The sequence below is a fragment of the Monodelphis domestica genome, chromosome 6 (genome assembly GCF_027887165.1).
Source record: "Monodelphis domestica isolate mMonDom1 chromosome 6, mMonDom1.pri, whole genome shotgun sequence".
NCBI lineage: Eukaryota > Metazoa > Chordata > Mammalia > Didelphimorphia > Didelphidae > Monodelphis > Monodelphis domestica.
The window spans coordinates 124,887,566-124,908,384 of NC_077232.1; the positions used below are offsets into that span (position 1 = coordinate 124,887,566).

Below are 20,819 nucleotides of genomic sequence, written 5' to 3' on the forward strand. Positions count from 1 at the left end.
TAGCTTAGGGCTAGCTCCATACCATAGTATAATGAAGTCTCAGAATAGGACTTTTAATAAGATTATATATAAAGTCATCTGCCCTTCAACATGAATTCGTTGTTTTTATTGAATTTCATGACATGACTTTTATAATTTCCATTAACTTTTTGTAAGTTTCATTTTAATTATATTATTTGAGTGCATCCCATACAGATATTTGATCTTCACATAATGGATTTTTTAAGAGAAAATGTTCCATGAAAGCATTGAGCTTTGAATATTTTATTTGAAAGCAAATGCTTTTAGCATTCAATAGCATTCAATATTGATAATTTGTTGGTATGGAGGAGGGGAGTCCATCATTTAATGCACCAAGAGAAAAATCTCAAAATAAATGTCTGTGCCTAGTATTAGAAGTTCATCCTAATAATAATGATGATATATTATTCATAAGTACATTAAATTCAGTATATATATATTTATGTGAACATTTTAATGTCTTTCTATTTCCCTCTGTTTTAAGGCATGTAAATATTCTTAAAACATCTTTATGCATTTTAAGCCAGGGAATAAGAACAAAATAATAGACATATATCTATATATCTGTATATATAGGTTTACATATAATATCAACCAGTCAGCACACATGAATCATTTAAAGTTATGGTGCTATCAATATTTTGTTTAGACAACAGGGACTTATGACATAGTTAATAGCCTAAAAGAAAAGGTATTCCTTAGTAAAGATGCGTCATGAAAAAGAAACCAAAGCTTTGGGTATCTCTTGTATATTCATCACTTATGGTGTTTCAATGCCCTAGATCTCTGTATTGGTGATTTTCATGACTTAGGCAAATCTAATCAATGATATTCTAACATTCCATTTTCCTAAAGTGAACATGGACATGGGCATATTCCCTCCACCCCTACTCATGTTTAATAAAATAAAATGGACTCTTTCATCCACCCTGTCTCTCCCTAGAAAGCCAGAAAGAACAGTAACAGGAGATTAATTATTGGATTGTTATGTTCAGTTCTGACTCAAAATTTTAGGAAGTTAAAGTGGAATATATCCAGAGGAAAGTGGACAAGATGATGAGACTAGAAGTCACACATATAACAAAATAATTGATTGAAGTAAGAAAGGATGTTTATTTGGGAAGGAAAAAAAATCTATATGGGAAAACATGATACCAGTCTTAAAGTATTTGAAGAGCCATCACAAAGAAAGACAATTATGCTTATTCAAATTAACTCCATTGAGAAGAACTAAGATTGTTGACTGGAAGTTGAAATAATGCCAATATAAATCTATAGGGAATATTTTCATAATAATCAAGACTTTTTGAGTAGAATGAACTGCCTCAGTAGAAGTCTTCAAGTAAAGGCAGAAGGTAAGAGTTTATATATATATATATATATGGATGGGGAATATGACAAGGAAACAATGCTTTTGACTTCAAGTACAATGAGTTAAAATACCAAGTCATAACCATATAATTAGAAAAGTATGCTTAATAACAATTTATTCTTAATACATATTTATACACATACAAATATGGCATATTAAAAACACTATGGAACATATGTAAAATATTTCTTAAGAATTATTTAGTTAACCTGCATACAATCAATTGTCTATGACTTTGTATCTATGCTTATCTTGGTGATTTTTTAACTTAATGATTTATTTGTAAAATTGAGTTGTTTTATTATGTATTCCTAACACATCAAAATATTACTTGTTAAACTTGGCAAAATGAGATACTTTTTTAAACTTTCATTTGCTCTTTAATAATAATCTCTATTGGGGGGTCTTCTTAAACACACTTTTTGACATTTTTAAAGCACCAATGAGTGTAATTAACATTAATGGTGTGAACAATAATCTATCAACTTGCTATATCACCAGCCATGATTTAAATGTCATGTCATAGTATTAGCTCTTCTAACTAAATAAGTAGAAGTGTATAAAGTGTCTTACAATAACTAATTTTAGATTATAACTCTGTTTTAGAGGATTTGTAAACATAACATTGATGTTGACTTTGTGACCAGGTGGGTAATTATATTACTCTTTATGCAACTCTATCTAGGATATGTGACGAAGTAAGCATACATGGAAAATGGACATTGGATCTTATCAATTGTGTTAAAAACATTTTGCATATATTTCGAGTAGATCTTTATGAATAAAAAGTAAGAATATATTTTATTTATCCTTTTGACTTTTCTCACCACCTGCTAGAAGCCATCTAAGTTGGGAAACCAAGTATCAAGCTCTTACTTAGCACAAGGACTTCAGAAGAGTGTGAGCCTGCAAAGTGGGCTCTCATACCACACACAGAAAAGACTCTGAATTCAGAAAAACATCCTGAGCTCTCAGAGGAAACCAATCATTCAGTTTCTTTCTCCACTGTAAACTAATCCAAAGCAAAATTCAATAACTAGTAGAAAGCCATACTCATATCTGGTTCTAAGGTGATGCTGAAATCCTAGGGAAAAAAAGCAGTATGTAGTAACAGTTATAAGTCCAGATATTTATATCCTTCCCACTACTCCTCCCTAAGGAAATCTTACTGTGTTGCCAGGTAAGGGCACAGCAAAATTGGCCTGATGAAAATGTCCATGTTGCATTTGGAAATATACTCATCTATCGTTAGGAGGTATCTTTTTTTTTTTTCATTTGAAATGTCTCAGATTCACCCTTTACTCTCCAGTGTCACTTCTAACAGCCTAGCCCAAGTTCTCATCTTTTCAAATTTAAATTAGTATATTAGCCTTCTCTCTGGTCCAGTCTCAATTCTACTTAACATTTATTAAGCACCAATTCTATGCAAAATAGTTGGAACTAGGGGAGACAAGATGCAAGCCCTTTTTTTGAAGTATCCCTAGTCCAAAAGAGGGATTTAGTACAAAAAAAAAAACTTCTTTACTTCAAGTATCTATGATTTCATTTGTGTTTATATTTCCAGCTTATAATGGAATCTGCTATTGCATTGCCCAGATATTTCCAGTAAACTGATTTTTGTATCAGACACAAAGAAACCAGGGGTTAACTAGAGATGTAAATGTAGAGCTACTCAGCCTAACTTCTGCCTAGGTGTTGGGAATTTTCCTAATTAGAGTCTCAAAAGTAGCTGATGTGGTACAATGGGATAGAGAACAGGGCCTGGAATCAGGAAGATCTGAATTCAAATCCTGCCCCAGGCTCTTACTGAGTAGCCCTTCAGCAAATAGTTTAATCTCTTCCTACCTCAGATTCCTCAGCTATAAAATGAGGATACTAACACTCACTTCCCAAAATTGTTTGGAGGATCAAATGAGATAATATTTTAAAGTGCTTAGTTAGCATAGTTCCTGACAAAATAAATGGTACTTAATAAACGCTTGTTCTTTCTCTTCCCTCAGAACAATTGTGACTGAACTCAAAACTTTTCATCTAAAATAAATTTCCCAAGTATAAGTAGAGATCCTTTATCAGCACAAGCAGGACTATATATGGCACATGATGTGTGCATATTCCATATTTACATACACATGACTGCTATTGATTAGATATTGATTATTATAGACACTGATTATTATAGATAATTATATTGATTAGAATACCAACCAGTCTATAGCTTTTTGTCATGTCTATACTGCCTTGTATAATATTCTGCACATAGTAAAAGTTTAGCAATTGCCATTGACTGGCACAGAATTAGCATGATATTTAGAATGGTAAACCCTGGGAGAGAACCATATATATGTATAATGTCACACTAGTTGACTGCAAAATGATAAATTATTAAATCATAATTTATTTGATTCAACAGTACTGAGTTACCTCATACAGGTCTCAGTGGGAGATCTTTGGATAGAAATAACCATGAAAGGAAGATTAAAATGAAGCATAAATTTTGCTACTCTTGCAGAACTAACAACAGATCTAATTTGAAGAATTATTTCTTTTCTTCCATCAAAATAAAAGCTAGAATCTGAAGAGTAATTGTGACGTTAGGGTCTTCAGAAAGATTAATTTCATAATGAAAATGATCTATTTCTAAAAAGAAAATCTACTTCATCTTGCTTAGCAAAGTGTAGAAAGAAGTGTTTTGTCATTTACTTTATTTAAAAAACCATAGGAGAACCACTCTAATCTCTTATGATTTAATACTTCCTCCCCTTCCCCTTTTCTGTAGAGGCTTGGGAACCACATTTTAATGGAATCTTACTGAAACACTAAAATAGTAGTCTGCTTATTAGCTAATGATAAGGGAAATGATTAAGAGTGTTTTATCTTGAAATGTTTTCTCTATGGTTTCAAAAATGCATGTTCATTTTCAGCACTTTGTTGATTGCACTTTTCCATGATTTACCATCATTACTAAAAGAATGTTGGTGTTAAGTGATGGCTTCTTCTATCAAGAACTAGCTTGATATTATTAAAAATGTCACCCAAAAGGAGCAGCTAGGTGACTCAGTGGAATGAGAGCCAGACCTAGAAACAGGAGGTCCAGGGTTCAAATCCAACCTCAGACATTTCCAAGCTGTGTGACTCTGGGCAAGTTACTTAAACCCCATTGCCCATCCCTTACTATCCATTTGCCTTGGATCCAATACATAGTAAGGGTTTGTTTTTTTTTAATATTACCCATTTTCCAAAATGTACTTCAGCCTGCTTTCTTCCTTCTATTTAATCTGTCAATTGTCTCAGTTTTACTTTCATATCTCTTGTGTACATCTTTTCCACCCACACAACCACCACTCTGTCATTTTCAAATCTTATTTTAGCTTCACACCTCTTGTATAGGTCTCTTTATTTCTATTCACACAGCTATCACTCTGAAGTGGGCAGCCCTCACCACCACTCACCTAAACCGTTCCTGTAGCCTTCTGATTGGTCTACCTGTCTTTATTCTCTCCCCTATTCCAGCCCATCCTCCTCTTGGCCACCAAAATGATCTTCCTAAAGTGCTATCTGATTATTTTTTCACTCTATTCCATAAATACCAGTGGCTCCTGGTTAACTTTCAGGATCAAATAAAAAGTCTTCTTTCTGTTTAGTATTTAATGCCATTCTTAAATTTTCCTTTCTTGTCTTTCCAGTGTTCTTACAATTTACTCTCCTCCATGCTATGTGATCCAGCTACACTGGCATACTTAATGCTCCTCACGTACAACATTCTATATCTTGGCTCCATACAATTTGCATTGGCTATCCCCCATATCTAGACAGCTCTATTACCTCACATTTGACTCCTCGCTTCCTTGACTTTCTTTAAGACAACTCAAATCTCACCTTCAAGAAGCATCTTATACTATTTTGATTTCAATTAAATTTTGTTAATTTCTTTTTTGAATGCCCAATTAACTCCAAAGTATTTTTAGATAGTTTAATTTTTAACTCAGTGGTGATGGCACAGGAGAGTGGGTGTTGTACCAAAAAAAAAACTTGATAAAATTTTCTAAATTAAATAAATATGTACTTTGATACTCAGTACCTTTAATACAAAAGTGGGTATTTGGAAGGATGGAGAAAATATACTGGAAAATACGGTTTAGGAGTTAAAAAAACTAGAGAGACTGAATGATTTTAAATTTTTAATAAATTCTGCATCCTACATAGGCTCCTCTGATCATATATTAAAAATAAAAGGGGCCTGAGAAAGATAAAGTTCATCCATTTCATTTTACAAAAAAGGAAACTGAGTCTTAGAGTGGTTAGTTGACTTGCCTAGGGTCAACCTTCTAGTATGTTCTTCCTGACTCCAAAACCAACCTTCGATAGATTACGTCATTTAGCTGTCATATCAAAAAAAGTGTTAGGCTTTGTATGTGGCATGTACTAAAATAAAATCACCAAAAAAAAAATTAAAATGATTATTTTTTACAGACAGACAATGATTCAATACTGATATGAGAATCAGTCCTGAATCAACTCTGTATAATAATATTGCCAACTCATTTGAGCAAAGATCTAAATTAATACAAAACCCAGGAAAAGAATAAAAATGAAAAAATGCATAACATACAGGTAAAAACAAATCTAATATTACCTGTTCAAATAAGTTGTTGGTGCAGAGGGAAAAAATGGGACATGGTTGGAACAGATGCTGACATCAATCATAAGTATTTCCCAAAGAAATTGAACCAATTTGAATCGATAGTCATGAGGAAAACAAAAGAACTTTGGTGCAAATAATCTTCTTGTCAAAATGAGAGATGTGGCAGTTAAGAGAAACAGTGATATGGAATTTGTAAAGTCTTATGTGATGAAAAATGATGGAAAATTATTGGAAATATCAGCTCATAAAACAGTGAGAAATAGTGGAGAGAAAAATAAGATTTCATTAAAAAAGTAAAAACTTTCTAACTAAATAAAGTCTAATTAAATGAATCCTTCCCAAGAATGTATAGGGATGGAAATGGAAAGTCAACAAACAATCAAACATAGACAGATTGTGTAGATTTAATGCCTCTCTTTTTATGGTCTTTGACAGCTAGAGTCACCACATTTGGACTTTTAACATCACAATATTGGATGAACTGATAAGGAAGTGGAAATTACATTTAAGAAAATATGGATGGGGAAAATAAAAAATGTACAAAGGGAGTTATGTTGGAGGTAACACAATTTTCAGAAAATTCAGGGATTAATTCTTTTTGTGTCTAAAAAAAAAGATGGATGCTAAGGACATGATACAAATTTTAGAAATTATTAAAGTGATTGATGAATAATTATGCATATATCTGCTTCCCATCTCTATATTTTTATGATTATAATCAAACTGTACCTTAAAGTCATCCTTGAGGAGCATATAGGAAGAAAATAGGCACACTTTGGCAAGTCACATAACTCAACAGTTGACTGAATATTATAAATAATTAAAGATCCTCTGTACTTATTGCTTCCTGAAAATTAAAAAAAAAGCATTTGTTTTAGTACACAATAAACAAAACATAGTTTTAAAGACTCTCTACCAACAAAATATTCCCATGATTATATCAAAATCATAAGAGGTAATTTTGTTCAACAACCCTCTGATTACTAATACCAAGCAAGATACAAAACAATGAGACCCACTCACATTCGGGTGCTTGCTCAGAAAGGAGGCTCCAGCATAGATGCAAAATTGAAGATAGGTTCTCTCTAGATGTTGAGGGTGTCCAAATATGGGTTACTTTGTGTTAATTGCATCTTACCCCAGGACATTGTAGTTTCCTATATAAGATTCAAAGTCACTCAAAAGAGTTAAGACTAACAATCCACAAAGGAAAAACAAAGTAGATGAAGAATATCAGTTGATCAGACTGTTATGTAGTTAGATGAGAAATCTATAAAGATTATCCAAAATTCATTTATTTTGAAAAGATTCTGTGAATAGAAAATAAGCTGAGCCCAATATTTAAGGAGGTTGAAAATGGGATGTATTATCTTTGAGAAATCATCTAGTTCTTTTAATAATCCAAAACTATTCCCCTGAAATGAAGTTCCATTTTTTTACTGATATTTTACTGGTGATGTTATATGGATATGAATCAAGAAATACTGATCTCCAAAGAATTCAATCAATGACCATTCAAAGGGCAATACAGAGATGCATATGTTGTCTATCTATACAGGTCATAATACATTCTAAGTAAATAATCACATAGGAAAAAGTATTAAGTATAAAATCAGAAAAACATATGGCCAAGCAAAAAAGATGGACCAGTTATGCAGTAACAACTGATGGACAATGTGTGTGCTTCCATCACATTACATGGGATGAATTTCTGGATGGTTATGAGCAAGAGTCACACAGCAATCTTTGGAGGAAGAATCTACATTGAAATGATCACAGAGCCCCATTAGGTTTTTAACTATTGCTTAAACTCTAAAAATAAATTTATTCTGACATTTGGATAGGTGCCAGCTTCCAATTTATAGAAAGGTTGTCTGACCATTTGCAAATGGTACGATTTCTACATATAGATCTTTAATTTACAGAAAAATGATTCTCTTTTATATAATTTGAGCCACACCTTAGTAAATTGTGTTAATGGAAAGTATATTATATATTCATAATATCTAAATATGGTCAAAACAGCCCTTGATAGCACTAGCATGGCTAAACCATTGATCTAATAAAACAGGCATTTCTATGAGAATTGAAGTTCTTAGATAATATCCCCAGTGTTTGGAATATCTTGGACCTCTACCTATACATTTAGCTAACTTAGTTTATATATATATGTGTATATTTAATAACTTTATTTTTGTTTAATATGGATATTTCTAGATTATAGATATATGCATATATACATAAATATGTATATAATGTAATATGTATATACTATCTCCACAATTAGCATGGAAGGCATTATGAGTAGGGACTGTTTTATTCTTTGTGCTTGCCTCTTCAATGTCTGGCCCATAGTAGGTACTTAATAATTAATTAGTTAATTAATAAAATAATTAATAAATCTGAACTTTTCTCAGATCTATAATCAAGCTGTTTCAATGTGGAAGAATGTCAATCATGTTACTCTATGCCCCAAATCAGCTAATGGCTCCCTTTTTTGCCATCTGAATGAATTCTAGCTTATATATTTTGGTACTTGACACCTATTACAATCTACCAGAATTCTACCTTTCCAGGTTTACTTACTTTATTCTTCTCCATACAGCCTTTGCTCCAGTCAACTTGGACTAATACTTTCCCTACCATATACATTTATTGTACTTGCTCAAGGCATTCCCTATACCATAAAAGCCCTCTTGTAATTCCTTTCTCAGCTTGTTATAATCTGCCTGTCCTTCAAAGACTATCCCAAATGTTACCTCCTTCACACAACTTTACTCAATTCTTTTTTTCTTGGACCTCACTCTTATGTGTTTTTTATACTTTTTATATTTTAGTTATTTATGTGTATTTCAGATGGGTGACTCAGTGGACTGAGAGCCAGGCCTAGAGATGGGAGGTCCTCAGTTTAAAGCTGACCTCATATACTTCCTAGTTGTGTGACCCTGGGCAAGTCTCTTAACCCCCAACACCTAGCCCTTACCACTCCTCCACCTTGAAACCAATATACCCAATGTAGATCATATATTCCCCTTTGGATTATGAGTGCCATTAGGAAACCGATTATGTTTTTGGTTTATTCTTTTCATTTTCCCCAGCAAATATCTCAGTACCCTAAACATAGTAGACACACAATACCTGTTCATTAAATTAATCAAATAATCAATGCTATTAACCAAGACTGTACCATTGATTTAAACTACTCCTTGAAAGTAAATTAATTATTTTAGAAACCGCTTTGTAGTTAAAAGGGGACAATTTAGAAAACTACTCTTTCAGTGAACTCAGCAATTCTTCAGAAAATTAAAGTAACTGTCCAAAATATCCAAAATTCTTAACTGTGTTAGGAACCTAAAGTAAATTTAGGTTTTTCTGCACAGGCAGAAAAAAAGGTTGTTATTCAGTCGCTTTCACTTATTTCCTTCCTTTTCTATGTAGTCTCACAAGCAGAAAAGATGTCCCTTTTGATAAGTGGTATGCAGTGAGTTAAAATATTCCTTTCCATGGTATACAAATTCTTGAAAAATTACCAGCCATCCAGATCTTCTGTCATTATGAATCAGGTTGTTTTGTTTAATTAAACCAGCTTATCTGCCATCCATCCTAATTAATCCATTCTATCTTAATTACTTTTTCATTTCCAATAAAATGAGAAAAGCCAATCATCATGCCTTAATGCAAATAGAGAAATCTGAGTCATTTTTAATATAAATAATAGCATGGCATGTTATTCAGGCAGAAAAATAACCTTTCTATTACATTCCTAATGCACTAAAAAAGCCCTACCAATACATAAGGGAAAGATTCAGTTTATGTACTATTGATCCATCTAAGTTGTTAGTGTTCTCCCCCTCCTCATATTTTCTCATGTTACTTTTTTTGCATGTTGTATCTCACAATAAAATGTAAGATCTTTGAGGGCAGAGACTATTTTTCATTTTTATTTTGGTAGCCCTATATCTTTTTTTAATTAAATTTTTTAATTCACACACAAAAAAAATCTACCTTCTCTCTATTACACTATATTTCCAATGAAGAAAGAAAAACAAAAGCCCTGTTAAAAACATATAGTCAAGCAAATAAAATTTTTGAATTGGCTGTGTTTAAAAGAAATATCTTTCATTCTACATTCTGTCACCTCTTTATCAGGAGGCAGGTAACATATTTCATCATGAGAATTCTAGAATCATGGTAGGTCATTACCCTGATCAGAGTGATTAAATTTTTTGAAGTTTTGTCTTTACAATATTGTTGTTTTTGCACAAATTTGGATTGGAAAACTACAGTCTACAGGTTCTTCCTATTTTATTTTTAAAAAATTTAAAAAAAATACTCTTAGCTCATTGCCTTACAAAAACAGGCAGTGAGTATGATTTGGCCTGAAGTTTGTTTGACAGTATAAAGTTCTCCTGGTCCTGCTCACTTCTGTAAACCTTAAAATTCCTTAGACTTATAAATGTTGGAAATTTCACCATTGGGAAATTTTATACTTGAAAAATTTCTTACTGATAGTCTATTGGAATGTGAACCCCATTGGCATGGGAGGTTCCTCCTCCTCCCTTCTTAAGATTACTTTAGGACAGAAACCTTTTGCTGAACAATGGAAAGGACTTTGACCTATGCTTAAGCATAGAACAGGAATTTCTTTGAGTCATGATTAATTTTAGAATTGATACAATGGAGATACTTGGAATCAATCTCCACCCTACTCAGTACTAACAGGATTGAGGAAGGGCTGCAGCATAGATCAAAATTTAATTATTCCAATCTCTACCCTACTCAGGTTAACAGGATTTAGGAAGGGCTGTAGCAAAGGATCAAAGATTTAATTATTTGAAAATATGACCTTCAACAGACATGTGCAAAGCCAGAGACCTCTGGGCGGTCCTGGGTTAAGCTAGAGCCACCATTGGCACAGGGAAATTGATGGACAGTGATTGGTAGATGTGAGAACTGAGGGGAGGGAACTTGGATGGTTTCCTTAAAGAGAGAGGGGTCTGAAGACTGAAGGGGGGTAGTTGAGGATTTGGTCGGAGTGGTTGGAGTGTGCTCTGAGAAGCTTGCTCTGAAGGAAGCTGAAGGTGGGGGCCTCTGAGACTGTTTCTCCATTTTGGTCACGTGAGTAATAGGGACTGATCTCTTTTCTTTGCCCCAGCTACCTAAGGGCTTGGGCCTTTTGGCCCAGCCTAAACAGAAGGGGTATTTAAGCCCTATTCCCTTCTCTCCCCTTTCTCTCTCCCTCTCTCTCTCTCTCTAATTCCTTTCTTCCTCCTGTTTGTAATTAAACTCTAAAAAAGGCTGACGGCTGACTTGAGTTTTCATTTAGGAATTACATAGCTGAATTCCTTGGCGACCTTAAATTAATATATATCAGTCTTTTAAAGTGATTCCTTGCCACACTTCACTCCTTAGTTCATATGTGACTTTCCAGGTTTTCCTGAAACTATTCCATTCATAATTTCTTATAGCTTAAAAGAATTCCATCATATTTATATACTGAAACTTGTTAAGCTATGCCAGCCATTCCTTAATTGATGGGTACTCCTCAGCCAGCAAGGGGGAAAAAACTGCTATAGCTATTTTTGTACATTGTTAAAGTTTGTTTCTTCCCTCATTTGACCAGTTCAGATGAGAATGATATGCATGTCACCTACTCCCCTATGTAATAGGGGATTATTTAAGTAGAATGATAATTCAAGATCAGATCTGCCAATCTCCTCCCTTCCTCCCTCTACCCTCCCTGGCTTACCTTCCTCTTTATCCCTCCTCCCTTCCTCCCTCATCCTTCCCATTGATTCTTCTGTTGGTCTCTCTAAAATCAACTCAGAGTGAGTATTATGATGTATCAAATGAATCACTCTTTTCTCTAAGATAAAGAAAAGGGTTTATTTGGGAGAAAGGGAAAGATAAGAAGATGGAGGGAAAGAAGGTTTCAGGTTTCCCTAATACTAGAATAATTTCTAGTTTGGAGGATGGTGGAATATAATTCATATTTGAGAAAATTGGTTTACAGGTCTTGAAATTCAGTCACTGTAATACAGCAGAGAAAATCAGACAGCTCAGGACTTTTGTCCTTCTTCCTTTCTGTCCCCAAGCAAAAAGACCAAGATTTTCAGTTTGTCAGATCCTTCTCAACAGTCTTTCCTGGTCACCATTCCAAATAGAATGTTCTCCTTGAGTGTCAGCTCAGCAATCCCAGCTACTCCAGCTCTGTTGCAGACTTTTCCTATTTACTCTCCTCCACACCTATTACTTCCTCCTTGTTTATATAAACTTTTGAGTGCCCTAATTATTTAAGATAACCTTCCCTAGCCTTCCTCCCATTTCCCCCATCTAATGTTTTCCTCTTCCCATTCTTTCATTTTTTAAAGATCATCAAGATCATACCAGAACCATTCCCAAGGTCTATGTCTAGGTGGACTCCCTTTAAGACCCCTAGAGATGATAGGGTTCAGAATTCAGAAGGTACACATATATCCTCCTATATTAAAATGTAAGCATTTCATCCCTTTTTAGCCCTTTATCATTGTTGGTATCATTTTATCTTTTTATGTTTCCCTTGATTCTTGTGTTTTACACTTCAACTTTTCTCCACAATACTTGTCTTTGTCATACTTAGAAGTCCTCTATTTCATTAAGGATCCACAGGAAAGACTAGGTGCATCAGTGGACACAAAATTTTATTCTAAATTTATTTTGATATTAAAATTTTTGCCTATCATTATTTCATTTGCCTTATGGGCAAAAAAGAAATACATTGCATCAATTGACACTTCTGTTCTTTGAGATTTTCTTAATTCTTGTCTTTATAGTGCTAAATTATCTTTTTTATTTATTTTCTAAGTCAGTTTATTTATTATTTTTTTTGCTATGAAATACCTTATATTTTATTCTGTAGTTTCAATCTTTTGACTTTGTCTTAACGTCCCTTCTTATTTGTGGAGTCACTAGCTTCCACCTGGTCCATTCTAATTTTCAGGGAGTTTGTTGCTTCAATTAAGTTTGTACTTCTTGTCCCCAACTGTTGATTCCCTTTTCAGTTCTTCCTTCTATACTTCTCATTCCTTTTCCAGTTTTTTCCTCTCATCCTCATTTCATTTATAGAAAATTTTTTTTAATTTTTAATTCTTGCTTCATGTCTTCTGGAAATTCTACTTGAACTTGTGCCTAATATGAGACTTTATTTGTAGATATATCAGAGGCATCCTTCCTTTTTGGGTTTGCATCTTAAGCATCCCTGAATCCATAATTATAGATTTTTATGAGGGAATTCTTTATCAATTTATATAAACTTTTTTTCTGATATCCCTTTTCTGTAGTCTCTGTATCAAGATGAACCTACTTTCTGATTTAGGATTTTGGTTAGGGCGCTGCTTTGTACACTTCTTCAAAGGAATATCTGGGCTTACCCTACTACTACTACTACTTTCTTGGCATTTGGGGTAACATATTAGTCCAGGACCTCAAGGACATTTCAGCCTGGGTCCTTGCATTCCTTCAGTACTCCCATGGAGATCTGATCAGGGCAATAGCTGATATCTGCCCCCTGGTCTGAGCTCTTTAGGCTGTTACCTGGTTTTGGAACTTAGCCACATGCCTATGAGTTTGCCCCTTTTGAAACTCCAGTAGACTGCTTCTAGTCTCAGCCACTAGCCATAGCCAGAAAACGTTGCTGGTTCAGTGACTTGCCCTCAGTCTGGGAATCCTGTCATATTTATTCTGAAAACTTCAGGCTATAGCAAGAAGCTGGAACTAAGAGCCCATTTCTGCTCAATTTTCTCCTTTCTAGGTAAACAGCTTATGGCCCAGGACCACTCCTCACCCTAGAACATTGCACGCAAACCTTGATCTCCTCCTTATTCCACTCTGCAACTGTGACTCAGAATTGGGTAGGGAATGATGGGTCTCCCAAGTGGCATCTATTACTGCACCTTATAAAAATTTGGGCCCTTCTGGACTGGATTTTTGACAACTTCTTTGCTCTGGTACATAGTCTCTTCTGTCAATAAAATGTTTTGCATGGCTCTTCATGGACAGGCTCCATCCCCCATGTCTACAGAGCTATCTGGGCAGATTTCCCTATACCAACCTAAATTATAAAAATGATTGTGATTTTTTTTCTTGGATTTCCCAATCAGGAATTGGTCTCATGTATTTCTAAATCTGAATGGAAGAGTTGTGAACTAAGGGGTGGGTTTGCTATACTTCTTCCTGCCCCACCATCTTGGCTACACTTCTCAACAAGCCTATTTCTCAGCACAGTGCCTTATATACAGTATGCACTTAATAAATAATTATGGACTTTTATCTATATATTCTGCCATTGGACTTTACCTGACATCAATTTTATATATGCCAAATGATGGAGCAAAAGGCAAAGAGACGCTGTATGATAATTTAATATTTACATTCGAGCTGTCTTTGAATGTACTCTTCCTCAATTCAGTCATTCTGCTTTTTTTTCTGATGTGCCTTTTCTGTAGTCTCCGTGTTCAGATGAGCCTATAACTAGTGCCTTACTGGAATTTAATATTGAATTCATAACCTATTTGGTTTCTGTTTCTATTTACATATATTTTATGCATGCTGTGGGTGCAAGTGATATTGCAAAGTGCCTAGACTTCTATTTACCTTTTAATAGAGCCTAGAATATATTAGCAGACTAGGTCAGTAGTGACTTTTTTTTTAATTTCCATGGATATCTTTCTTTAAAAAAAAAAATACCCTTACCTTCTGTCCTAGAATTGGTTCCAACGCTAAAGAGTGGTAAGGGCTAGCCAATTGGAGTTAACTAACTTGCCCAGGGTCACATAGCTAGGAAATATCTGAGGCCATATTAGAACTCTGCATGAGTTCTGGATGAGTTGAGCCAATTAGTTTTCCCAATGGACATCTTTTATCTATAACTTTAAAAGGATTATTTTAAATTAATTCCTAAGGACAAAGCCATTAAACCCAAACAGAATTGGAGACCTCTACTCAGTACATAAGAATTTTCTTTTTTAAAAAAAAAATATATATATATATATATTTAAGGGGGCAGCTGGGTAGCTCAGTGGATTGAGAGCCAGGCCTAGAAACAGGAGGTTCTGGGTTTAAATCTGGCCTCAGACACTTCCAAGCTGTGTGACCCTGGGCAAGTCACTTAACCCCCATTGCCTAGACCTTACCACTCTTCTGCCTTGGAACCAATACATTGATTCCAAGATGGAAGGTAAGGGTTTTAAAATATGTGTATATATATATATATATGCATATATGTAATTAATTTAGAATATTTTTCCATGGTTACATGATTCATGTTCTTCCCTCCCCACTTCCCTCCCTCCTCTGATAACCAACACACAATTCCACTGAGCTTTACATGTGTCATTGATCAGGATCTATTTCCATATCATTAATATTTGCAAAACAGTGTTCATTTAGAGTCTACATCCCCAGTCATATCCCCATGGAACTATGTGATCAAGCAAATGTTTTTCTTCTGTGTTTCTACTCCCACAGTTTTTTCTCTGGATGTGGACAGCATTCTTTCTGCTAAGTCCTGTGGGCCATATATTGACTTAGTTTCAAAATGCAATATTATCTACTTTTACTTATTTCATCACATATTTTATAATTACATTTTAATCTGTTTCAGGATGCATTTGAAAATGTTACTGGGCAAGAGTCCTACAGGCCATATGTTTGACACCTCTGCCTTAATAGAAATTCAATATGAATGTTCCTCTAGCTACTGTGAGTTTGGGAGGAAAGGAGTACACTTACCAATAATCCTTCTTCAATTTGATGCCATATCTCTTCCATAACAATGTTGAACTTCATTGACAAGAACTCTTTTATGACTTACCTGATATCAATGATTAAAAGATTGAAATAAAGCCATTTCTGTTTTTATGTATTTCAAGGAATTTGCATAACATTTAGTATATGTACAAGTCATTTTGTTGGGGAAAAAATCATCAAGATGGCATTTTGCCCTACTGAATCAAAGAAAAAATTTACAATCAACAGACAAACTCAATGGGATTGTGTATTCTGTACATTTTTTTCAGTTAATTATGTCATGGCAAAGATGTTCTACTGGATTAGTTCCATCACAAAGGCTTGAGTTGAAGGGAATTTTCCTATAGAGGATAAATTCTTCCAGAAATTGTTGTTTGCTGATAACATTGTGCTGATTTCATCAAGTCCTAGAACATTTTAGAACCCTCCTCACAAGTCTATAACTACTCAAAAGGTTTTGGCTTACCTACCTACACACTAGAACAAAAAAGATAATGAATGCCTCTTTCCCCATCATGATGACATGCCATTGGATAAAACATCTGATAATTTTGATAGTTATTGCAAGGCAAAAATGAGTTGGGTTGTGAATTTAAATGGAAGAAAAAAAATAGCCTGAATTTCTTTAAAATTGACTTAATGAACTAAAACTTCTAGAAATAAAGGCCCATCTTTTTATCTTCAATATTCTATACTAGTAGTGGTGGTGCTGTCTATCTCTGAGTTGGAGAATATTATTCTTTTCTGGAGAATCTAAATGAATACCACACCCTTGAGCCTTTTATCTTTTGGGGAATGGCTCTTCTTAGGAATTTGAGTCTTTTCCTTACATATCTTAGACATGAGATCTTATCAGAGAAATTTCAGTAAAGAGTTTTCCCTCTGTTAACTGTTTTTCTTCTCAGTTTAATTGAATTGGTTTTTGTTTGTGCAAAATGTCTTAAATTTTGTTTAATTAAAATTATATGTTATCTTCTGATACTCTCCCTTGTTTGGTCATGAACTTTTCATCTACATCTGTGAAAACCTTTATTGTTCCTCTGATTTATTTATGACATAAATCTTTCTATCAGTAAAGTATGCATTTGAGCTTATTTTTATATACTTAATGGAACATATTAGTCTATAATGAATTTCTGCCAGACCAATTTCCAGTTTCCAGGCAGTCTTCGTCAATGAATCCTTTTTCCAATTTTCCCTTTTCCTTTAAAAAATATAGCTGTTTTATTTTTCAAAGAAAAGTTACTTTTTATTCATATGACCCACTCTTCTCTCTACTCTCCATGAACTAGCAAAACAAATTCTCACACTAACCATGTTCAAAAATGTATGTTTCTTTCTGGATTTTAAATTCATCTTTTTCTGTTATGGAGTGAGTGGATTATTTCATCTCATTCTTTTGGACTTGGTTTATTATTTGATTAGCATTCTAAATTCTTTGGAAGTTGATTTTCTTTACAGTATTAATTGTTTTCCTAGTTCTGCTAGCTTTACTCTTCATCAGTTCATAAAGTTCTTCCACGTTTCCTCTGATATTGTTCATTTAATTAATTCTTGTGGTATAATTATTACTACACTACTAGTTCATATTACAAAACATTTTCCTTCTAATTTATACATTAAAAACTTTTTGTTTTTGTATAATCAAATTCTCTATTTTACCTTTTCGAATCTCTTACTTGTTTAGTCATGAATTCTTCTATTTTCAACAGATATAAAGATGGTTCTTCCTTGTTTCTCTAATTTATTTATAATGGGACTTTTAAGTATTTATTATCTTGGTACATAATATGAATCATTGATCTAAACCCAATTTCTACCAGACTATATCAAATTTTTCTAGTAGGCTTTTGGGAGTTTTTTGTTTCTTTTAGGGTGCTGGGTATTTTATTTGTTTGTTTTGTCAAATAATGATTATTCCTCAGCAACTGAGCTCAGTTTTCATAGGAAGAAAGAAATCCACATTTTTTCTCATGTGAAAAAAAATACTCCAAATAATTAATTTATTAAAATAAAAATAAAAGCAATTCACATTTTCCACATCACACTAGATTAGCAAACAAGACATAAAAGTAAGATGATAATTGTTGAAGAGGCTGTGGCAGGACAGTGATATTGATAAACTGTTGGTAAAACTGTGAACTGGTTAAATCATTCTGGAAGGTAATTTGGAACTATGCCCAAAAGTCACTGAACTACAGATACCATTTTACCAAATGATACTACTAATATATGACTAAAACCTAAAAGGTCAAAGAAAAGTAAAAAGGAACCATTTTTATCAAAATATTTATATCAGCTCTTTTTGTTGTTGTTCATCCTTCAATTTTGAAGATGAACAGTGACATCATAGGATGATGTTTTGAGTTGTACATCATTGGATTTAAGTGAGGCAGAGTTGCACCAAGTCATCAGTCTCACTCTCTCTTCCATAGGCAAAGTCCAATAACAAGACAAAAGTCAGGATGACTGGTGATGGTCCCAGATATAATGAATGACCTTGGTATCTCCATTGTCCAATCACTCTAAACACACCACAGAACCTCCTTCAATTGCTTCATGGCCACTGGAACAAATTTTTTTCAGCCACCCATTCCACCAGGAGAAGTCTTTACATGCTTGAGGTAAAAACCCTCCTAAGTCACCTATGAGTTTGTGGCTTATTGGTTCCCTTCAACCTGGTTTAGCCCATCTGCCAAGATGGTTTACCAGGATCTGCCCTCTACAATGCTTCTTAGAGCCACAGGTGAGAGTTGAGTGCCAGGTGGACACCAAAGATGAATGAGCAACCCTGAAAATGACTCAGCAAGCCCTCACACTAGAGGTGCTAGTTCTTCTTAAATACCCATTCTTATAGCAAATATCTGAAAACTAAGGTAGTATTTATCAAGTAGAAAATGGGTTAAACAAATTATGGTATGTAGATGTGATAAAATATTATTATTCCATAAGAAATGATAAAAGGAACAGTTTCAGAAAAATATAGGAAGATTTATATAAATGGATGTGTGTAAAACAGAATGAAATAAGCAAGAAAAAGAAAACTGTTTAAACAATAATTTCTTTTTCAAATTGAAAACCTTTGAAAGACTTCTGAACTCCAAGTAATGACCAAACATGATACAAGAGTACTTATGATAAAATATCCTCCCCATCCTCCTAAAACAGAGATACTAGGCTCGAGATACAGAACCAAACATGCATTTTTGGACAAGCTATGTGAATTTTTTCTTGACTATATTTGTTACAAGTGCATTGGTGTTTTCCCAGCTTTATGGGAGTCAGGATATAGGGAGGAGCTAGGTATAGAGTAAGAAAAAAAGAGAAAGAAAAAATACGTACCATGAGCTAATTAAATATAATTTTTTATTTTTTCAAATGGTTGTTAATTAGAGCACAATGGAAAGGCATGTGATAGATATATGAACAGTGAAATAAAAAATTAAATAAGAAGCTAAAGACAAAACATAGCGAAGGTCATCAAAGAAATTTTATATTGAAAAGATAGATTTTAACCATGACAAAAAATTTTTACTGGTATCCTTAAGACATGAACAGAAAAATAGGAAAATTCCTGTGCTCACCTTATGAGAGGACTGAGACAAGAATTATACTTTTTTGGCAGTTATGGATAGATTATCATCTCTTTAGATGGCAAGAACGTCTGTATTAATAAGATCCTATACTTGTTTAATTAATTTGTTTCATGATATAAAGAATCAGTCTAAGAATTTTAATTTTTTTTTCTTTTAAGCTCTTGTAAGTTAGCTAGATAATGAATGGCTTTTCTTTATTAAAAGAATGATTTCAACTTTATGGCTATAGCAAAAGTACTATTTGCTAGAAATTGTAAAAGCCCCTTGTAGCTCTACATCTATGATCTATGATCCTGCACTAAAAACTCCTGCATACACACATACATGTACATATGTATATATATATATATATACACGTACCAATCTGCAAGTGTATACCTACATAAATATATACATGTAATCTGAATGTACATACACATAAGCATTTACACATGTATGTGTTTCTAAGAATTAGATAAATGATATGTAGCTTGAGGTTTATCTTATTTGTTCCATAAAACAGAGTAGGGAATTCTATAAACAAGATTACTTTTAAAAAGTTTAGCCTCCACAGAGGTTATATTGCCCATCATTATCATTCTTGTTATCCATCCATCTATTAAAAGTAATCTAATCATGCTTACTGAAGTTCATGTCCCCTGAAGAATACTTGTGATCTCAAGTAGGCATTAATAAAACAACTTTGTGACTGATTAGAGCCAATGATGGAGCCCTCAAATAATTTTGTTGACATTTTATGACCTGATAGTTCAAGAGTTATAAAATACTCATGAACTATGAATTTCATCATCTTCTCAAACATCTCCAGCAATGACAAGATCCCCACCAGCCCATTCCATTTGGGAACAATTCTAATTGATAGGTCTTTATACTGAGTTAAAATTTACATCCCAGTAACTTGTGTCCATTAGGTTTTCTTTCATCCATCTAGAATCTTGCATACTAAATTTAATACCTTTTTGACATTATAGCCTCTCAAATTTTTTAAGACAGTGAGATCATGTTCACCCTAAACTTCCTCTTCTGCAACACAAATTTCTCAAGCAAGCATAAATAGACAATCAAAATGGGTTTCCACATTTCACAACGTGTACTTTTAATTGGTGCAATAAGCTCTTGTTTCTTTACCTGTTTTTATTAATTTTCTTCTTTCCCCCCACAAAGAAACCAACATATATGTTAGAAAAATAAAGTTGCTTAAAATATTATTAATGATATATTTTTTTCACTACTACAGATACAGGAGCAGAACGACAAGCTCTAAGAGAAAATGTGTATCCTAAACTGAGGGAATTCTGCAGAGAAAACTATGGATTGGAATTTCAGGTAAACTTGCTGTCATCCTTATCTTCAATTATTCTAATATAAACTCTGGGTTTATATTTCTGATAACAAACTTAGA

General features: G+C 33.6%; 1 protein-coding gene across 1 annotated transcript in view; it reads left to right on the plus strand.

Moving 5' to 3' along the window:
• The window catches only part of NWD2 (NACHT and WD repeat domain containing 2), a 187,551-nt gene that overhangs the window by 70,237 nt on the left and 96,495 nt on the right, over positions 1 to 20,819 (plus strand). Inside the window, exon 2 of the mRNA XM_001374552.5 lies at positions 20,655 to 20,743. Coding sequence (XP_001374589.2) covers positions 20,655 to 20,743 — 89 coding nt within the window. The remainder of the gene's footprint in view (positions 1 to 20,654; positions 20,744 to 20,819) is intronic.